A 22,918-nucleotide genomic window follows, 5' to 3' on the forward strand; every position below is an offset into this window, starting at 1 on the left:
TTTTAAATTTTGCAGTTCACTGTTTCTTGGTATATTCACAAAGTTGTACAACCATCACCACCATGTAATTCTACAAAATTTTAATCACCGCAGAAAGAAACTTCGTATCTATTAGCAGTAGTTCTCCATCCCACTTTAAGACCCTAGCCCTAGGCAATCACTAATCTACTTTCTGTCTATGGATTTGCCTATTATGGACATTTCATTAAAATGGAGTCATACAATATGTGGCCTTTATATTGACTTCTTTCACTTGGCACAAAGCTTCCAAGTGTCATTCATATAGCATGAATTAGTACTTTATTTCTTTTCATGGGTGAATAATTTTTCCATTGTATGGAAATATATACCTCATTTAATTTATCCATTCATCAATTGATGGTCATTTGGGTTGTTTTCACTTTCTGGCTAATGAATAATGTTTCTCTAAACATCCATGTACAAATTTTTGTGTAAATGTATATTTTCCTTTTTTTCATGGGTTCATACCTAGACATGGAATTAGAGGTCATATAGTTAAATAAGAATTAAAGCACAATTGATAAAAGACAAAATTGATGACATGTATTTCTTCATTAATAAAAGCTTATTCAAATGACAGTAATGAGAATGAAAACCACAGTGTGTGGGAAAATAATTGCAAATCACTGATAAACAGAATAAAGAATTCCGTAAAACCCAGTGGAAAGAGTAGACAAAAGGTTTGAACAGATGCCTTATCACAGAAGAGAGTGTTTTCAAAAAGCACATGCAAAGATACCCAACATCATTAATCATTAGAAAAATGAAGATTAAAACTACATCAAGGTCCCACTATACATGTATTAAAATTAAAATTTAAAAGAGAGATCCATACAAAGTGTTGACAAGGATATGGAGCAAGTAGAGCTTCATACACTGTTTGGGGGAATGAAATTGTTCTGCAATTTCTTAAAAAGCTAAATGTATATTTACCATAGGAATCAGTCATTTCACTCCTAGTCATTTACCCAAGAGAAATGAAAGCATCCATAAGCAAACTTGTACACGAGTGTGTGTAGCAGTGTTAGCTGTAGTAGAGAAATTTGGAAACAACCTAAAATTCCCATAAACAGCTGAATGGGTGAACAAATTATAAAATATCCGTATAATGAAATCCTACTGAGCAATTAAAAGAAATAAACTATTGATACTTAAAAACATGGATGGATTTCAAGATAATGATGCAGCGTAAATGAAGCCAAACAAAGCATTATCTCATAAAGTTTTATATGAGATCTAGAAAACACAAATTAGTCTTTAGTTACAAAACACAAATAAGTGGTTTGAGGGGGACAGGACAGTGGATCTGGATGGACAAGAAGGAAAGATGACAAAGAAGGGCTACAAAGGGAGTTATGAATCTGACTAGTATCCACGAGGACTTAGGTTCCATCCCTGGCCTCGCTCTGTCAGTTAAGGATCCAGTATTGCCATGAGTTGTGGTATAGGTCGCAGGCATGGCTCAGATCCTGTGTTGCTGTGGCTGTGGTGTAGGCCAGTGGCTACAGCTCCAATTCGACTCCTACCCTGGAACCTCCATATGCTGCAGGTGCAGCCCTAAGAAGACAAAAATGGGGGGCGACCACAAGGCAATCTTTGGGACAACTGCATATGTTTATCATTTTAGTAGTGATGATAGTTTCACATTTCATTTGATGTCCAACCTTCCCAAATTTATACTTTAAATCTATACAATTTATTGTATCTAAATTTTATATCAATAAATAGAGAGGTAAGAAAAATCAGCTATTCTGTGTTTAAGGGTCTTCTCCTTAAAAAAATGAATTGATCATTTTATTTTTTCCACTGGATATAAATTGCAATTTGGATTCTGGTACATAATAAAATCATTTACTCACACTCTTGAATTATTGTGGAGAATAGCATAGCAGTCTTAATTTTTAAGTTTTTTTTTCTTTTCCTAAATTTACTTGGGGTAGCCTGTTATGGAAAGGGAATGGTTGTTAGCTTAAACAGATACGTATTTGAATCTAGTTCTACAATTTTCTGTTTGTATACTTGGGCAAATTAATCAATACTGGAATCTATTTACTAATTTAAAATGGAGATATCTGTTGTTTAGTATTACTTTGAAAATCAACTGAGATAAAAGGGTTTTCCATAATAACACCTTTCATAGTTTTTTTTTTTTCTTTTTAGGGCCACACCCACAGCATATGGAGGTTCTCAGGCTAGGGGTCATGTTGGAGCTGTAGCTGCTGGCCTACGCCACAGCCACAGCAACACAGGATCTGAGCCGGGTCTATGACCTACACCACAGTTCATGGCAATGCCGGATCCTTAACCCACTGAGTGAGGCCAGGGACCGAACCTGTGTCCTCATGGATGCTAGTCAGATTCATTATCCATTGAGCCATGACAGGAATGCCACTTTTCATAGTTTTTTTTTAAAAAAATTATTATAGTTGATTTATAATGTTCTGTCAATTTCTGCTATACAGCAAAGTGACCCAGTTATACATATGTATATATTCTTTTTCTCATAGTATCTTATCATCATGTTCCATCACAAGTGATTGGGTATAGTTCCCTGGGCTACACAGCAGGACCTCATTTCTTATCTACTCCAAATGTAATAGTTTGCATCTGCTAACCCCAAACTACAATCCATCCCACTCCCTCCCCCTGTCCCTTGGCAACACAGGTCTGTTCTCCAGGTCCATGAGTTTGTTTCTCTTCTGTAGGTAGGTTTGTGTGTGCCATATTTTAGATTCCACATATATGTGATATCACATGGTATTTGTCTTTCTGACTTCACTTAGTATGAGACTCCCTAGTTCCATCCATATTGCTGCAAATGGCATTATTTTGTTCTTTTTAAAGGATGAGAAGTAGTATTCCGTTGTGTATATGTACCACATCTTAATCTAGTCATCTGTCGATGTACATTTAGGTTGTTTCAATGTCTTGGCTATTGTGAATAGTGATGCAGTGAACATAGGGGTGCATGTATCTTTCTGAATGCAGTTTTGTCCAAATATTTGCCCAGGAATGGGATTGCTGGGTCCTATGGTCATTCTCTAGTTTTCTGAGGTTATAGGGGTTATACCAGTTTACATTCCCACCAATAGCGTAGGAGGATTCCCTTTTCTCCATACCCTCTCCAGCACTTGTTATTTGTTGACTCCCTGACTGGTGTGAGGTGGTACCTCATTGTAGTTTTGATTTTCACTTCTCTAACAGTTCATGATTTTTTTTTTTCCGTTGAGTTGTATTAGTTGTTTGTATATTTTGGAGATTAAGCCCTTGTCAGTTACATCATTAGCAGTTATTTTCTTCCATTCTGTAAGTTGTCTTTTTTTTTTTAATGATTTCCTTTGCTGTGCAAAAGCTTGTAAGTTTGATTAGGTCCCATTTGTTTATTTTTGTTTTTATTTCTATTGCCTTGGGAGACTGACCTAGGAAAACATTTGTGTGGTTGATGTTAGAGAATGTTTTGCCTGTGTTCTCTTCTAGGAATTTTATGGAATAACACCTTTCATAGTGCCTGCAATTTTAGGTATAAATGATTTGGGGAAAGTAACTCAATTTTCATGAAGGTATATTCTAATCTAAAATAGTGAGATACCCGAAGTTCACATTGTGGCACAGCAGAAACAAATCTGACTAGGAACCATGAGGTTGTGGGTTCGATCTCTGGCCTCAATCAATGGGTTAAGGATCTGGCATTGCCGTGGGCTGTGGTGTAGGTCGCAGATGTGGTTCATATCTGGCGTTGCTATGGCTGTGGCGTAGGCCAGCAGCTACAGCTCCGATTTGACCCCTAGACTGGGAACCTCCATATGCCATGAGTATGGCCCTAAAAAGACAAATAAGAGAAAAAATAAAATAAAATAAAATAAAATAGATACCTGTCTTACAGGATTGTTTTGAAAATTGATTGAGATGACATGGTTATCTGCTGTAATATGTCTCATAGTACATGATGCATATAGGGGGTTAGAATTTCACTTTCAGAGGGTTCTGAAAATTTGTTTCAAATTGCTAGTTTTCATCAAGAATTTAAAAGATACAGCTAAGATTTTAAAAAATAAAATTGAGCTTAATATTTAATACTTTGCATCTGTCGAAGTTTCGTGTTATAGATTCAGTGTTTTCTCATTTTTGTTCTGTATGGAACATAGTTTTCTCAAAATTTAATATGATTCTGTGACCATAGATTGATCCTAGATAGAGTAAATAACTTTCTCTTAATCCCTTCAGCATTTTTCTTGCTTCCTGCTATTATATCTAATTAGGAATAGTACATTCTCCTTATTGAAATGCTATCAGGAACAGTTTTTCTCCTGATGTTTGTTAATTCAAGGCTGGCTTGGAATGAGAACATTTTTATGTTGTAAATAACTCAGCAAACTATTTCTGTTTCTTTTTCTGCATTTTGGCAATTCAAGGACCAGATAATAATAAGTGAGCTTCATGACTATCATGAAGTCAAGGTGTTGCTTCTAGACTACTTTGTACACTACATTTTCAGTTTAATTGGAATTTTGAAAATGGGTCATAAAATTAGAACCATGTCTGAACAACCTCTACTTGAGATCTTAGAGGAATCTAAGGAGGAATCTAGATTGTGTGTCCTCCGGAGAAATAAGTTGATTGACAAGATGTCTTTTTGTGTTTTCCATCATAGTTCTCAGCCCAGTGCTTTGGAATCATTATAAAAGATTGTTTATTTCCTTCTGAATTTTCTTCATCAGCCATTATATTACCATGTGAGGGATCTCTGATACTTAAAATATTTGGGAAACACTCTTCATTCAGATCCTTTGGCTAACAGTTACACTTTAGTATTTTTTTTAAGCTCCCCCCCAAAAAAATAAAATAAATGCTGTTGATTGAATAATGATAGACATTGAAACTTTATAAAGCAACAGTTTATTTTGGACAGTATAGACTTACATGTGAACCTTTTCAGAGCTTTATTCAAAACCCTAAATACTATTTAAATACCTAAATTAGTATTCATGAGTTTAAGTAATTTGCAATGTATACAACCAAAGTGTTTAGGAACATGTAGTACTGTTTCTTTTTATGTATTGAGTTTATTTTTCCTTTTGCAGATGGTGATGCCCAGTCACTCAAGGAGCATCTTATTGATGAATTGGATTATATACTATTGCCAACTGAGGGCTGGAACAAACTTGTCAGCTGGTACACATTGATGGAAGGTCAGGAACCAATAGCACGAAAGGTACATGTTGAGAATTACTGAATAAAAATAATATTTTTCCTAAACAGTTCACATTTTGTTGTTAATTCAGTGACTTATGCAGCCTCATCAGTTATCTTGGAGAAAAAGACCATCAAATGTTACTGTACACCATATTATAGTAATAATAATAACACCACCTAACATAGAGGGTATACTGTATGCTAGCCATTGGTATAAGCACATCATGTGTAAACTTTATAAAATTTCAAGTGCTGTTAATTAGTTTAATCTTCATTAAAAAATCTCTAAGGTAAGTACTGTTATCCTTATTTTATAGATGAGGAAATGATGCCAGAGGTAAAGAGGCTTAGGGTCTTTTAGAAAGTCACATGAGATTAGAAACTTAAGTAGCCTGACTCTGTTTTCTTAACTACTGTGCTGCACTTTTTTTTTTTTTGATTAGAAAATTAAAAAAAAAAAAAGAACTAAAAGTAGAAATATTTTACAACATAAAATTTGGTTAAAACTTGAAAATGCAGATATTTTTCTCATCCCTATTTTAAAGTTTTACAGTTATAGTCTAGAAACATTTAAAATGACCTGCTTTCTTTGCTTTTTGGAACTGAAATGTCATTTATAAAAGTATCAGTTTTGCCATAGTAGAATAAAATCCTAAGTGCCTAAAGTAGATCTGGCAACCTTACATAACTGTTTGGTAGTTATTTGGGTGGAGCATGATTATTTATCTGATTTTAGTTCCACATAAAGACAATTAAAAAGCCAAATTATATAACACAGGGGTATGAACATGGAGTAGGCTGAACTATTTTTGGAATTATTTGGAACTGATGCTACAAAGTTGGTGTATTAATTTGTATTTGTATATCTGTTGTTTAGGTATAGGATTGAATTTTGTTTTCTAAATAGAATGTGAATGTGCCTTTGATTTAGTCTAGTGTAGTTTAGTTTTGTTCATTAATTTCCCTTAGCTTTTTCTTGCAGCCATTTCCTAAAAGATACCTCTCTCCTAGGAATGGTAGTCATGTATATTTATAAATGTATACAAAATGGCTTATTTTATCTATAGTTGCCACAGAATTGAGTTGACCATTTGAAAGATAAACCAGCTATAAAACTGTCTAGATGAAGATTTTCATTCCTGGGATAAAGGGAAATCTGTGTCTTGAATATCTTCAAATATGTTAAACTGTATTACTTGAATCTTAATGGCATACTTAAAAAAATAAGTGTAGCATGTTATATAGTATGGTTAAACAGATCAGCTGACAATTCCATTGGCATTTCTTCTTGAAAGAGGCCTTATTGGCATTTTTTTAAATCTGTGTCTAATAAGCAAATTAAATTAAAGCAGATAAAGAATCATGAAAATTTCACACAAGGAGAAAAAAAATGTTGAGAAGTTTGTAAGGAGGTCATATATTTTTAATTAAGGTAGTTGGAATTTACTCAATATGTAAAATAATTTTCAAACAAGTGGGCTCAAAACTACCTAGAGTACTTACTAAAATGTGTCTTTCTCCAAAATTAAATCAGTAAGTGTGGAAATTTCCATTTTTTCCTATGCCTCTGCTGCCAGTGGACTCAGAGAATTCCACTCCCATGCTGGTGGAACTTACTTAAAGAATAGACTTGTCTTCTAGACAGTCTGAAGCCCAGCTTTGAATTTTGCTAATTTCTGGTTGCATTAAGGAATTTGAAATTGGTAGTACCACTAGCTGTCATGGAGAAACAAAATTAATCACCTTCCTGGGCCTCAAATCATCTCTAAAATGTCTCATTGTGTCAGGTACTCAATTTAAAACAAAAACAAAACAGGCAAATGAGGACATACAATGGAACCAAAATCCAAGAGAAACAATAGATAATAGAAAGAGGCTTGTGGGGAATCCAGATAATGGAATTATCAGACAGAAACTTTAAAAAACTGTGCATGTTAGGTTCAAAAAATTTAAAGATAGTTGAAAAGAAGTACAGAACTGTTAACCAATTCTAAAACTGAATAATACTATGAAAATTAAAAATGAAGGACTTACCATTTGGGTAAAATACTAAAGAGAAACAATTTGTAAATGACATCAGTAGAAAATATATAGCTAAAGCTTAAAGAGACTGAGTAATGGGAAATAAATAAGCAGAGGAACACATGGGATATAGTGAATAAGTTTAACATAAATTTAAATGAACTCCTGAAAGGAAAGGAAAGACATAAAAGGGTAGAAGTAATATTGGAAGTAATAGCTGAGACTTTGCAAAAAATGATGAAAGATATCATGATACAGATTCAAGAAATGCTATGTATCCCATGCTGAAAAAATACAAATAAAACAAACACAATAAAACTGTTTAAAAACAAAGATATTCCTGATAATAGCCCAAAAAAAGATACATTACCTTCAGAGTACAGGTAAGATAGAGAAATGATTTCTCAAGAGAAATGAAAGCATATCAGATATAGGTGATAAGTTTCTGAAATGTGAATTGATGCTGTAATGGAATAAGACTAGTGGGAGCCTTTGCAGGGGGCAGGTATTTTGCATTTTGATAGGAGGGATTGTGACTTATTGGGTACCAGAGGATGGACTGTGGTAGACAGCCTCAAAGGTGCTTCCAAATTATCAACCCCTCTGGTAGTCTTACTCATGTAATTTACATTGTACCACTTTGGCCTCTGTGACCAGTAAGATATGGCAGAAGTGATAGTTTATCATTTCTGACATTAGTTTATAAAAAATACTGGTACTTCTAACTTGGGAATGCTCTCTTCCTCTCTTTTGGGTCAGTCTCTCTGAGTGAAGGCTTATGAAAAAATATACATGATGAAAAACTGAAGTCTCTGCCCATAGTTGGAGAAGAAAGAGCTGAGGCATGCCAGCAACATATGAATGAGCATGGAAGCAGATTTAAAAAACGCAATTAACCACCATGACCTAGTGGACATGCATTTCACTTAGTGCAGAATACAAATTTTTCATAAGTGGAATTTTTACCAAAATTAATCATATGCTAGACCATTAAGCAAATTGTAATATATTTCTAATGATAGAAATTATTCGGTGTTTTCTGTCCCCCAGAGGAGTTTAGAAATCAGTAACGAAAAGATAACTACATGATCTCTCAGCTACTTAGAAATGGAACAGTATACTTCTAAGTAATCCTTAGGTCAGAAAGATACAAAAAGTAAAATTAGACATATTTTGAACTGAATGGTAATAACAATAGAGGAACTTTATAGCTTAAATATAAATGCTAGAAAAGAAGAAAGACTTATTTCAAGAAGAGAAGAAAGGGAAATTAAGTCTAATTAAGAAGTAATGTAAATAGATATTAATAAAAAATTACACTAAATGAACAAAATTGATTCACTGTAAAGAACATTGAAATTAGACCAGTAAAATAAAGATGAGTTCTAGCAAGACTGGATCAAGAATAAAAAGAAAATAAGCACAAATCACCCATATCAGAAATGAAAAAGGGGACATCATAGCAGAGTCTCAAGACTTTTTTAAAAGATTAATTTTGAACAATTTTATGTAATAATTTGAAATTTTAGGTGAATGGATACATTTCTAGAAAAATACAATATTGAAACAAGAAATAGAAAATCTGAATTACCCTGTCTGAAAAAAGAAATTAAATCATTAAATGAAAACCCTTTCCCAAAGAAAACTAGTTACAGAAGGTGTTAGCAGTAAATAGTCTACCAAATATCTAATAATATAGTATTAGCAAGCAAAATTCAGCCATGTGCAAAAAGGGAATTGGGAATTAAACAATGGTCAAGAAAAAGAAATAAAACATATCAATTTGGAAGAGAAGAGGTAAAATTGTCACTATATGCGAATGCCATGATACTATATGTAGCAAACCATAAGGACTCCACATAAAAACTACTAGATCTGATAACGAATTCAGCAAAGTAGCAAGATGCAAGATTAACATTCAGAAGTCACTTGCATTTCTGTGTATTAACAATGAAATATCAGAAAGGAAATGTAAAAAAAAAAAATACCTTTCAAAATCACACCCATCCTGGAGTTCCTGTTGTGGCTCAGTGGAAGCGAATCTGACTAGCATCCATGAGAACACAGGTATAATCCCTGACCTCATTCAGTGATTTAAGTATCCAGCATTGCTATAAATGTTGGTGTAGGTCACAGGTGTGTCTTGAATCTGGCGTGGCTGTGGCTGTGGTATAGGCCAGCAACTATAGTTCTTATTCAACCCCTGGGAACCTCCGTATGCCGTGGGTGCAGCCCTAAAGAGCCAAAAAAAAAAAAAAAAAAAAAAAAAAAAAAAAAAAATCACACCCATCCAAAAATAAAATATCTAGGAGTAAACCTGGCCAAAAGATGAAAGACTTATACACTGAGAATCATAAAACATTAATAAAGGAAATTAAAGAGGATTCAAAGAAAGGGAAAGATATCCCATGCTCCTGGATTGGAAGAATTAATATAGGTAAAATGGCCATACTACCCATAGCAATCTACAGATATAATGCGATCTGTATCAAATTACCCATGACACTTCTCACAGAGCTAGCACAAATAATCAAAAATTTATGTGGATCCAGAAAAGACCAGAATTGCTGAAGCAATCCTGAGGGGAAAACAAACAGGAGGCATAACTCTCCCAGATTTCAGACAATACTGCAAAGCTGAAGTAATCAAAACAGTGTTATTGGTACAAAAACAGACATGCAGATCAATGGAACAGAATAGAGAGCCCAAAAATATACCCACACATCCATGGTCAATTAATGTTCAGCAAAGGAGGCAAGGATATAAAGTGGGGAAAAGAGTCTCTTCAATAGGTGGTGCTAGGAAAGTGCATGTAAATCAATGAAATTAGAACACACCCTCACAACATACACAAAAATAAGCTCAGAGTAGCTTAAAGACTTAAGCATAAGACGTAACTCCATAAAACTCCTATAAGAGAACATTGGCAAAGCTTTCTCTGACATAAACCATACAAATGTTTTCTTAGGTCAGTCTCTCAAGGCAATAAAAACAAAACCAAAAATAAGCAAATGGGACCCAATGAAACCTACAAGCTTTTGCACAGCAAAGGAAGCCATAAACAAAAAGACAATCTACAGAATAGGAGAAAATCCTTGCAAATGATGCAACCAGCAAGGGCTTTATCTCCAAAATATACACAAACAACTCATACCACTCAACAACAAACAAAAAAACCCAGTCAAAAAATGGACAGAAGACAAGATGCTCAACATCACTCATTATTAGAGAAGTGCAAATCGAAACCACAATGAAATGAAGTACCACCTCACACCAGTCAGAATGGCCATCATTAAAAAGTCTAGAAATAACAAAGGCTGGAGAGGGTGTGGAGAAAAGGGAGCCCTCCAACACTGTTGGTGAGAATATAAGTTGATGCAGCCACTATGGAAAATAATATTGAGGTTCCTCAGGAAACTAATACTAGCGTTATCATATGATCGAGCAATCCCACTCCTGAGTATATATCCAGACAAAACTGTAATTCAAAAAGATACATGCACCTCTATGTTCATAGCAGCACTGTTCAAAACAGCATAAATGTTCATTGGTGAATGGATTAAGAAGAGGTGGTATATATATATAGTGAAATACTACTCAGCCATAACAAAGAACAAAATAATGCCATTTGCAGTAACATGGATGCAACTAGAGATTATCATTCTAAGTGAAGTAAGTCTGAAAGAGAAAGACAAATACCATATGACTTATGTGTAGTCTAAAATATGGCACAAATGATGCTATCTACAAAACAGAAATAGACATAGAGAGAAAACTTGTGGTTTCCAGGGGGTGGGGGGGGGATAGACTGGAGTTTGGGGATAGTAGATGCAGACTGTTACATTTAGAATGGATAAGCAATGAGGTCCTGCTGTATAGCACAGGGGAACTATATTCAGTCTCCTGGGATACATATGATGGAAAAGAATATTTTTAAAATATATATATGACTGAATCATTTTGCTATACAGCAGAAATTGGCACAACATTGTAAATCAGTCATACTTCAATTAAAAATAATTTTTTAAACAGCCAGGATATTTTTTTTCAAGTGCAATTTTTAATTTTCTTTGAAAATCACTAATTGTAATTTTCATACCTGTTGAATAAACTAGGAAAAAATTTCAGTGGATGCAGAAAAAGCATTTGATAAGTAAAATTCAATATCTAGATGTGTTTTTAAAAAAAAAAAACTAAAAAAGAAAACTAGAAATAGAAACCCCCTGCAAACATATTTAGTGGTAAAATATCCAAGATGAAGTTAACTATGTTAGAGGTCTTAGCTAGTGTGGTAATGCAAGGAAAAGAACTAAAAGAGTAAGAGTTGAAAATGAAGAAATAAAATTTTGTAATGTTCTAGAAGACATGACTATTTATGTTGAAAAGTATACTAATAAACCATTAAAATTAATAATTAAGTTTTACAAGGTAGCTGTATGTAGGGTAAATATAGAAAGAACAATTATATATCAGCAACAAGTAAAATTGAATTTTAAAATGTTTACAACAAATCAAAGTACTTAGGTATAAACCTTACAAAAACTACTTTTCTACAATGAAAATTACAAAACAAAAGTGAGCAAAATTAAAGAAGACCTGGAGTTCCCATCGTGGCTCAGCGGAAACAAATCTGACTAGTATCCATGAGGACACAGGTTCTATCCCTGGCTTCACTGGCTGTGTCAAGGATCTGGCGTTGCTATGAGTTGTGGTGTAGGTCGCAGATGGGGCTCAGATCTGGCATGGCTGTGGCTGTGGCATAGGCCAGTGGCTACAGCTCCAATTCGACCCCTAGCCTGAGAACTTCCATATGCCACAGGAGTGGTCCTAAAAAGACCCCCCCCCCAAAAAAATAAAGAAGACCTAGTAATTTAATTATCAAGGGGTCATCAAACTTTTTCTGTAGAAGGCCAGATAGTAAATATTTTCAGCTTTGTGAGCCAAAGTTGTCACTGTGGAAGCTACTCTTCTCTGCTTTTTTGGTTGCAAAAACCGCCATAGGTGATGCATAAATGCATGGAATTAACTGTTGCAGAAAAATGCTATCTACAAAAATAGATGATTAGTCAGATTTAACCTGTGGTTCATAGTTAGCCTGCTTCTGACATAGATGCTGATTAATTAACATCTACCAACATCATGAAAAGAGTAGCAACTAGATACTATTTGCATCTTGTTTAGAATATATCTCACCATCTATGAAGTAGTCTTAGTAGAAATTGCAAGAATAAAAAGATGAATGATGAACTTTTTAGTTAAAAGACACCTAAGAGACATCAGTCAGTTACAGTGTATGGGCTTTATTTGGAATCTGATTAAAACAATATATTAAAAATGACGGAGTTCCCATTGTGGCACAGTGGAAATGAATCCGACTAGGAACCAAGATGTTGCAGGTTCTATCCTTGGCCTCGCTCAGTGGGTTAAGGATCTGGCGTTGCCATGAGCTGTGGTGTAGGTCACAGATGTGACTCGGATCTCGCATTGCTGTGGCTGTGGTGTAGGCCGGCAGTTGTAGCTCTGATTCGACCCCCTGCTTGGGACCTCCATATGCGTTGGGTGCGGCCCTAAAAAAAGAAAATAAATAAAAATTAGAAATTGAAGTACAAATGAGATAGCAGGGACAGTTTTAATATTGACTGGACATTTAATATTAAGGGATTAATTTTTAATTTTTTAAGTGTGAAAATGTTGTTAGTGGTTATGTTTGAGTCCTTTTTTATGAAGAAGTACATCCTGAAATATTTGTGTAGAATATCACAAGAAAGATTTGTAATGAATTAATGCCTATGATTTCATAGTTGTGTTTTACTTCTCTACTAGTCTGTTTGTCTTTACCACTAGGTAGTCTCACCTTGATTCCAGGAACTAGGTCTGATTCACTTGTGTATTCCTAGCACTAAGTATAGGTGCTCAGTAAGTGCTTCAGAAGTCAATGTAGCTAACTCCTCGAAAATAGTAAATGTGACCATTAGGTCAGTGTTATCAAATTGTTTTAAAGTACCAGGTTTCTTTAGAAATTACTTTCTCTTCTAAGGGGGGAGAGGTGGGCACTCGGAATGAAGTAAAGTTTCTGTGAAACTTTCACATGTTGGTAAAAGAGTGGATCATAATAGGTTTACCACAAATTTTATAGTTTTGGTCAGAATGCTGTCATATTCACACAAAATGAACAAATAGAAATTACGTTTATTTTAATTCAACATACACATATTTCACTTAGTAACTCAGTAACGAAACTTAACCTTTATTGTGGCCATGAATTAATGGATTCAAGCACAGATTTTATCTTGTGCTTGCTCCTTATTCATAATGTAGACATTGCAATTCACTTAGAAAAAGACATTTTAGCTGTCATCTAATTCTAAAACATAACAATTATTTCTGATTATTTACCTTCCAGTATTATTTCAAATGAATATTTTAATGATTACAATAATTAGGTAAATATAATTTTGTATCCTCTTTTTTATAAGCCTGTTTTTTCCTTTTACACAGCCATCATAGCCATCATTTAAAATGATTATTTTCAGCACAAACATTTTTATTGAAGGTAGGATACTTTGTATAAATAAAAATAGATACAAATACAAATATAGAGATGCTATATAAGCAAATAATATACATATGATCATGATACTAATATATAAATATGCTAATTATTTTTTTCTGCCATGATGTTGTTGTATTCAAGCTTTAATCGTTTATATAGTATGGTTCTTTCAAATGAAAATTATTGGAGGACAGACACCTTTAGAAAGACTTGCTTTTTAATACACTACTTTTGGAAATAGTGAAATATCTTGTAAATATAGTAGTAGAATTCTGAGTAGTGATAATGAGGGTTTTAGCAGTGTAAAATATTGTTGAAGAAATAAATGATGAGAAAAATTCTGAATCCCAGTAAATAGTGGTTTCTGATAATCATGATGGTTTTTCACTGTTAATGGTGATTTCCTTACCATTAAAATCCCGGGTTTTTTCCAGGAAAGTATTTATTAGAATTATGAAAGTTAATTCTCATTTTTTAAAAATATACTTGGAAAAATTTTTTTTAACTTGGAAAAAATTTTAAACTATACTTACTTAGAAAATATATACCTGAATATAAATCATAATGAGGTATTTTCTTTTTTGTTCTTTTATCCTGTTTCTTTATCCTATTACTTGGTATTTGCTCTGTTGTTAGTCATTCCATTTTTTTTTTTTTCAAGTAAAAATGAGGCCTATAGGTACCTCAGTTTTGGCAAACTATCATTGCTTTTGGCAAACTAAAAATTGCTTTATTAATATTGTTATTATTTTAGGATTCTTACTCAAATATTGAGTCCCAGAACAGAAATTTCTGATTGATAAAAATATTTGATTCCTATCTTTTCTACTTAATTATACCTCTAAGTAATCTTATAAAATTAAATGATATATCCTTTGCTTCATTCTTAACTTCAAATAAACATAAAGCAAAATCCTTCAAATAAGATATAAAACAGAATTAGTTAAGGGTTAGTTTATATATTAGTTTGTAAAATAGGTTAATTAACAGAAGTACAGACTGCTGTTTGTTTTAGAAATGTGAATATAACAGGTATAATTAGAAGAAGATGTAAGACAAGTATCTTAAAAATTAGCATTAGATTGGACATTAAATACCAGACAAACTATATTTGAATTTTTTGAGCTAAAGCAATTTCCCTGCAAGTAAAGACAGATTTGTAAGTCCCTTACTGAATTGATGCTAAGCTTGTGAGTCCAACAGTCACTTGGAGCCTCCCTTTTGCCATATTTGTCGAATGTATCACATATCAGGCTGATTACTATTTTCAGAAACAGTATTCATGACTGAAATCCTACTGTTAACCTTTCCTTAGAAGATCAAAAGGAAATATACTTATTCAAAAGGTGACCCTAATATATACATATTTTCTCTTTTTCTGCTTTATTGCTTGCATGTTTAACAGCTTTTTTTTCACATGGTATTTGCTCTGAGTGCACACTTAAAGGTCAAACAAATTCGTCTTAGGATGAAAAACTAACATGTCAGTTACAGGGCATAACTCAATATTTTGGCAGCTATAATTTGAAGTTATCATTTTAAAAGATTTGTTTTAACATACAGAGTAATTATAGCTGTTGTTAAGTGAAATTGTATAAAACTTAAAATTTTTAAAGATTTTCTGCTTGATATCAAGTACTGAAAGCTAGAAGTATGTCTTTATCTGTAATTAGAGCTGTATTTACATTTTGGATGCATTTTATCATTGTAAATACTAAATGTAGTCATTATTTTTAACATACCAAAGTGAATTCTTAGAGTAGCATACTGCCTTTCTAAACTATTCATGTGATTATTCGTGTTCTTTTAAAAATTAAAATTCTGCAATATTACTTGCTTTTTAGCTATCCAGTGTCTTTTATTTTATATTGATGTGTTTAATAGTTACTATTTTTTTTTTTTACTATTTTTTTAATTAGAGATCTGTAGTTTTTTTCCTAAAGCTTCTTTAGAGAAATATGTTGCTATTCAAAACAGTGAAATATATTAAGCTATAGCTGACACTGATTTGTTTTGTTTTTTAGGTGGTTGAACAGGGTATGTTTGTAAAGCACTGCAAAGTAGAAGTATATCTCACAGAATTGAAACTCTGTGAAAATGGAAACATGAACAATGTTGTAACTCGAAGATTTAGCAAAGCTGACACAATAGGTAATGCAAGATCCTGTCTCTTTGTTAAACCTTTGCTTTTAGAAATGTAATTACAGTTCTATTTGCTATATAGAAATTTAAGGATTTATCCTTAGATATTATAGATTTCCAAGTTTGATACAATGTATCTTAGCTTAGAATTGAATTATTTATTGTTTTTAGATCTACTTTACATTATTAGATGAGTTTAATATTTGTGGGCCATTTTCCTTTTTTTAAAAAAATCAAATAATAATTGTTTTAATTTAGCATTTGAAAATGTGGGTCATGTTTGTAAGGGAATGTAAATTAAAGTAGAACTTTAAATTAAAACTTGCTTAGTGCTCTCTTTGGCAGCACATATACTTAAAAACTTGCTTAGGTAGAACTTTGTCAGGTAATATAATAAATAAATATCAATAATAATAATGCATACCCTCCTTAACATGGAAAATGGCAGTCGTTTATTTCCTTTTTTCTCTCACTTTATCCTTTGGCCTCTAAATACAATTAAGTAGCTACTTAAACAGATAGCTTATTAGCATTATAATGACTCACTGATTTTTTTTTTATAATGTGTAGATGATGGAATTACAGTATCAAATATAAGTGTGCCTAACTTCTGTATTTTTATATATCTGCCTATTTTTATATAGTTGCACATCTGTACATATAAATGTATACTAAAGTGTATGTAAATTTTTAAAATTCTGTTTAAAAGCCACATTTTAATTTTAAGATCAAGAATGTATTGAACAAAGAAAACAAAACTCGGAGAGGAGTTCCCACTGTGGCTCAGCAGTAACCAATCCGACTTTATCCATGAGAATGCAGGTTCGATCCCTGGCCTCGCTCAGTGGGTTAAGTACCTGGTGTTTCTGTGAGCTGTGGTATAGGTCACAGATGTGGCTCTGATCCTGCATTGCTATGGCTGTGGTGTAGGCCGTTAGCTGCAGCTCTGATTTGACCCCTAGCCTGGGAACTTCCATATGCTGCAGGTATGGCCATAAAAAGCAAAACAAAACAACTCACAGATGCAGAGAACAGACTGTTGGCTGCCAGATGGAAAGGGCTAGGGGGTTGGGAGAAATGGGTGAAGGGAATTAAGAGCTATAAACTTCGAGTTATTAAATAAAGAAGTCATGAGGATGTAATGTACAGCATGGTGGCTATAGTCAATAATAGGGTCTTAGACATTTGAAAATTGCTAAAAAAGTAAATCTAAAAGTACTTAAATGAGGTAAAAAGTTTTTCTGATTTTGTATGGTGACAGATGGTAACTAGACTTATTGTGGTGATCATTTTGTCATGTATACAAATGTTGAACAATTATGTCATACACCTAAAAGTAATGTTGAATGTCAGTTATATTTCAGATTAAAAAAAGAATGTATTGAATAAAATGTTTTTTAAATAAATGATTATGTATTTAATAACAAAATTGCAGTACGTTTGCAACTCAATAAAAATTGTAAAAGGTAGTTATTTTCAGATAAAGTTTTTGGAAAAGAAGATTAATGGTAACAACATTGATCTTGTTGGAAAATGTAAATAGCATAGCAATGTAGAACTCCTCAGCAAAAAAGAGATTAGCAAATTTATCAGTTATAGCACTATATATCCTTGTTGGAACCAGTTATTAAATGTACTTTGTTAAAAGCAAATAAGTATTTCTGAATTGATAAATGCATTTGACTTTCACCATTTAGCCATTTCACTGTAGGAAAATACTTTTAACCAATAATTTTCATGAAATAGAACCATTTTTCAATACCCAATGCTTAGTTAATCCTCTTGTTTTTGCCAAATATTATGTGTGAATTTTTTATTTTCCCTTTATTTAGCTAGAACATTTATAAGTTTAGTTGCAGTCTCAGTAAACTCATAGGTATCTTTCTAAAATGAATGCCTAAAATATTAGCATTTCCATATATAAATGTCATTTTATTACATTAATGTAGGTAAAATACTTCACTTTTGTGCTTGTAGATTTTTGGAACATGTCCAGTAAAGTAAAACATTTCTACATGCTAAGAACAAAGTTTTCAATATAATGTAAAATTACAGAGTTCCCCATTGTGGCACAGTGGAAACAAATCTGACTAGGAACCATGAGGTTGCGGGTTCAATTCCTGGCCTCGCTCAGTGGGTTAAGGATCCAGTATTGCCATGAGCAGTAGTGTAGGTCACAGATGTGGCTCAGATCCTATGTTGCTGTGGCTCTGGTGTAGGCTGGCAGCTGTAACTCCGATTGGACCCCTGTGGCTCCTAGCCTGGGAACCTCCATATGCCACAGGTGCTGCCCTAAAAGGACAAATAAAAATAATAATAATAATAATATAAAATTACATGAATCACAATATTAAAACGTACGCTTAATTCAGAAGCTAATTTCTGAAATGTTCAGCTAAATGAAATATAAATAAGCTACCTCTTAAATGCTTGATGTGTAGATAGTGTTTTCTAGTTATTTTTAAAGTTATTTTCTTTGTTCCTTACCTCATTTCTATAAGAAAATTACATGTATATGTAAGTTATTTGAGACAATAAGAAACCTTGTTTTAGGACATGAGTTCACTGCCTAATTTTTAAAAATGCATTTATATGAAGATTTAAGCTTTAATTTCTGAACTCAAAACAACCATTTTGGGTTTTTCACATCAAGTACTAAATAAGAATTTATCAAGGAAATAATTTGTAAGATTCTCTGCTTGAGGAGTTCCCATTATGGCTCAGCAGTTACAAACCCGACCTTATCCATGAGGATGAAGGTTCGATCCCTGGCCTCGCTCAGTGGGTTAAGGATCTGGTGTTGTCCTGAGCTATGGTGTGGGTCACAGATGTGCCTCTGATCCTGCGTTGCTGTGCCTGTCGCATACGCCAGCAGCTCCAGCTCTGATTTGACCCCTAGCTTGGGAACTTCCATATGGTGCGGGTGCAGCCCTAAAAAGCAAAAAAAAACAAAAAACAAAAAAAAACCAAAAAACTCTGCTTGAAAAAGTTTATGATTTGCATAATTTTAATGAGCATGGTTTAAATTTACTCATCCTAAAAAAATATATAAATTTACTAATACTTAAAAACACAACTTACTTTGGATATATGCCTTTAAATTGATTATGAATAAATTTTTGTATAGATAAAATTTCTTATTAGAAAAAATTTTTCAAATGGTGTCATCAATATATATTTTCATGGATTAAACAGTTTTGGGGGTAAAGAAAATGGAATGGAAAATATCATAATAGAAAATAACCTTTATGTTTATACCAGATCATAATTTCTTACTGTGAGTCCTAGTTTTAAAAATTTGAAAATCTGTATTAAAGCTAGTTTGTTTTCTAAGCAAAAGTTTTGCAAAAATTAAAATTTCTAGTTAGGAGTTTTAGAAACTTCATGGTTATCATTTAAAGACTTCATGGTTATAGCTAACAACTGTAGTTAGCATTTGTTGAATATTTACTATGTTTTAGGCACTTTACAGGAAATTTCTTACTTAAACCTCAAAATTACTGTACCCTCATCTTAAAGGTGATGAAGCCTAGACTTGGATTAAGTAACCTACCCAGGTTCACCTGATACCAAGTGATAGAGCTAGTATTTTAACTCCTTAACCAGGGCTCTTGTACTAGAGTCTCATTTTTTAATTGCTGCCTTATACAATCTGTGCAAGTGCTAATCAGGTTGATTTTGTTTTTCTATAGGAAATGAGTTTTGAAACAATAAAGAATTTGATAAAGGAAATATGAGATGTATATTTTCCCTGTGTTTTTTAAAAATCTTCATTAAAAATGATCAAAATAGCTATGTACATGTCATATAGCTATACAAATTATATAAACAGAATTAAGAAATATAAGTACCTATTTTTTGTTTTTACCAAATTAATGAAATGTTCCATTTTCGCCTAGTAATGCATTGATTTATAATAAAGGTGATAATATCCATAGGTAGCATATAAATAATTTACCATGTTCAGAGCAAACAAAACACTTTGCTTTTTTTTTTTTTTTTTTTTTTTTTTTGGCTTTTCAGGGCTGCATCCATAGCATATGGAGGTTCCCAGGCTAGGGGTCTAATCGGAGCTGTAGCCGCTGGCCTACACCATAGCCACAGCAACGCCAGATCTGAGCCATGTCTGCAACCTACATCACAGCTCATGGTGATGCCAGATCTGTAACCCATTGAGCAAGGCCAGAGATTGAACCTACAACCTCATAGTTCCTAGTTGGATTCGTTAACCACTGAGCCACGAAGGGAACTCCAAAGTACTTTGTCTTTTGATATTTTTCTTCCTAAATTGATATGTTTGGGAACTGAACATGTTCCAGTATGAAAGATAAAATTTTTTTTTTAAGGTATCACTGAAAAAATAATTTTTAGAAAATTTGAAAACTGCTTTATGTTTATAAAATTTATTAATAGAATTGCTTAACTTAGTAAATATTCCTACTAGAAATGTTTGTCACAATAACTTTATTATCAGTGTTAATTTTTTTTAACCTCTGTATGCTTTTCATTAACTGCCTATATAGAGGCAGATTAATATATAGAAAATATACACGTGTTCTCAGTACTTTGACATTCTCACTCCAGTGATCTTGATTTGTACCCTAAATCAATCCCCAGTTCCTGTATATATAACCTAGACTGTTATTATCTGTAACTGTACTTGCCAAATCTCAATTTAAGCTAACTGCTTTCTGGCTACCACTTCCTCTGCTCCTGTTCTCCCTTGAGCCCACTACACCTACAGCTCCCTTGGCTCTGCTTCCATGTTGGTCTCTTAATTACTTCTATGTTGATAAATCCAATGGTCAGAGCCCTCTATTTCTTAACTTGCCATACTTACTTTTCCATCTAGAAGTATTTTCACATAGCTGCCAGGGCACAAGTTCTCACTGACTATATCAGCTTAAAGTTCTTTATAAGATCCTCTTCATATTTCTGACCTCAAAATATCAGTTATCGTAGGCTTAGTCCTTGAATCTCCTTTCTTTCCTTGGTGATTTCTATTAGTCTTGAGCCTTTTCTGGATGTATTCATATCTTACATTTCCCACTTAAACTCTTCCTTAATTCCAGTTTCCACCATTCCATATTTTCACATGTCTGTTAAGAATCTAACTGCCTTCCCCCTAAAACCTACTGCTCTGTCATTTTTTTTTCCCTGAGTAATCTTTACTTGCATTCTTCTATTTGCTCAAACCAAAACCCTTAGTATCATGCTGATTCTCTTGTATATCTCACCCTGCTTATAGTATAAGCTTGTAAGCAGTTCCTTCAGAATCTGTTCTCAGTCTGACCATTTAACATCGCTTCTTCCACCGTTACTACCTTGGTTCGGGTTTCTGCAGTAGCCTAGTCTCCCACCCTTGACATCCTGCAGTTTGTTCTTCACTAACAGTGAAAGTAAATGTTTAAAATGTCAGTTGAGTCATGCTACTTCTCTGTTTAATATTTTTCAATGACTTCCCTTCTTACTCAGATAAAATAAAATACTTTCGTAACTCGCTAAATTCTATATGATCCTTAATGAGTGTGTTTATGGTCTTATTTCCACCTTGCTAATTCCACTTCAGCCACGTTGGTGTACCATGTTGTACTCAAACATGCCAAATACATTCCCATCTCAGACTCTTTGCATCACCCTTTTCAAAACTCAATGAAAGGAATATTTCCATATGTGTTTGTATATATTATGTATATAAATATGTAGGTATTAATAGAAAAAAATGCCTAAAAGAAGAAATATCAAAATGTTACTGGTGGTTATCTCTAGGTGGGCATTATATTTGTATTTGTATTTTCTGAATTTTTGCGATAAGCAAGATTTATTTCTTTAATCAGGAGAGAAGTATTTATTTTTATAGAAAGACTAAAATGACCTCCCTTCCTTGGCTTCTTCCTCCATCCTCCTTCCTAAGTAATTTCCTGGTTTTTGTTTTTTTTGTGTGGTTTTTTTTTTTTTTTTTTTTTTTTTTTTTTTTTTGTCTTTTTGCCTTTTGAGGGCCATTCCTGCAGCATATGGAGGCTCCCAGGCTAGGGGTCCAATCAGAGCTATAGCCACCAGCCTACGCCACAGCCACAGCCACAGCAACGCGGGATCCAAGCCGCGTCTGCAACCTACACCACAACTCACGGCAATGTCGGATCCTCAACCCACTGAGCAAGGCCAGGGATCAAACTTGAAATCTCATGGTTCCTAGTCAGATTTGTTTCCACTGTGCCACGACAGGAACTCCATTTTTCTGTTTCTTGCACTGAGTACTGCTTACACGGGTGCATCCACTTTGGAAATTTATCATTGTATACTGATGACTTGCGCATTTTTCTGTGCGCAGTTTTCTGTACACATTTACACTTCAATTAAAAAATCAACCCCAGTAAAACAGGAAGCAGTACTGTCAGCATATTTATCTAATATAGCTATTTTAATATTATGACTAATTTGCTTTAAGTTTTGAGATATACTGTAATATTTACCGCTTATTTAATGCCCTTAGCAAACTCATTGACTGTAAGACTATTTAAAAATATAAGATGCTAAGTAGAATATAAACAGTGTTATTGGATTAAGTTTATTTATGTAGGATAGGTGTAAGTTTTTCTATTTTTTAAGAGAAGATATTATCAGGTTTAGGTTTTTTAAAATAATGTTTTGTCCAAAACCAACCAAGGAGTCTAAAATTTAAAGTACTTTATATTTCTTCATATGTTATGAAATATTTTAACTATAGTTTTCTCGAGTAAGTTTTCTAAGTTATTGACCAGAATTTGACAAATATAGTAGTATTTTCTAATACCTCTTTCTTGATGTTTAAGTATTTCAAAGATTCATCTCAGTATGGTACTGACACTTAATTACTTAATTACTCACAAACATGTAGATACTCTGTTTTATGTCATAGCAGATTGAGCTGTTCAAGTTTAAAAAAAAAAAACCCAAAGATAATTGGTTCAGAAATAAGGAAAATACGTGGATTTTACTTGGAAACAA

At 33.2% G+C, this 22,918-nt stretch overlaps 1 protein-coding gene across 9 annotated transcripts in view; it reads left to right on the forward strand.

The window, feature by feature from the left end:
- Positions 1 to 22,918, forward strand: part of USP15 (ubiquitin specific peptidase 15) — a 118,170-nt gene that overhangs the window by 24,145 nt on the left and 71,107 nt on the right. For 7 of the 9 annotated variants that reach the window (XR_002343998.1, XM_003126341.6, XM_003481646.4 and 4 more), the window contains exons 3-4: positions 5,103 to 5,233; positions 15,814 to 15,940. Coding sequence is in view for 8 of the 9 variants with exons in the window: in XM_003126341.6 (XP_003126389.3) it covers positions 5,103 to 5,233; positions 15,814 to 15,940 (258 nt within the window). In the remaining variant the exon portion in view is untranslated. Of the gene's footprint in view, positions 1 to 5,102; positions 5,234 to 14,462; positions 15,136 to 15,813; positions 15,941 to 22,918 lie in introns of those variants that run through there. The other 2 variants (XM_021091917.1, XM_021091916.1) reach the window with 2 other exon arrangements.

This window comes from Sus scrofa, chromosome 5 (assembly GCF_000003025.6).
Source record: "Sus scrofa isolate TJ Tabasco breed Duroc chromosome 5, Sscrofa11.1, whole genome shotgun sequence".
NCBI lineage: Eukaryota > Metazoa > Chordata > Mammalia > Artiodactyla > Suidae > Sus > Sus scrofa.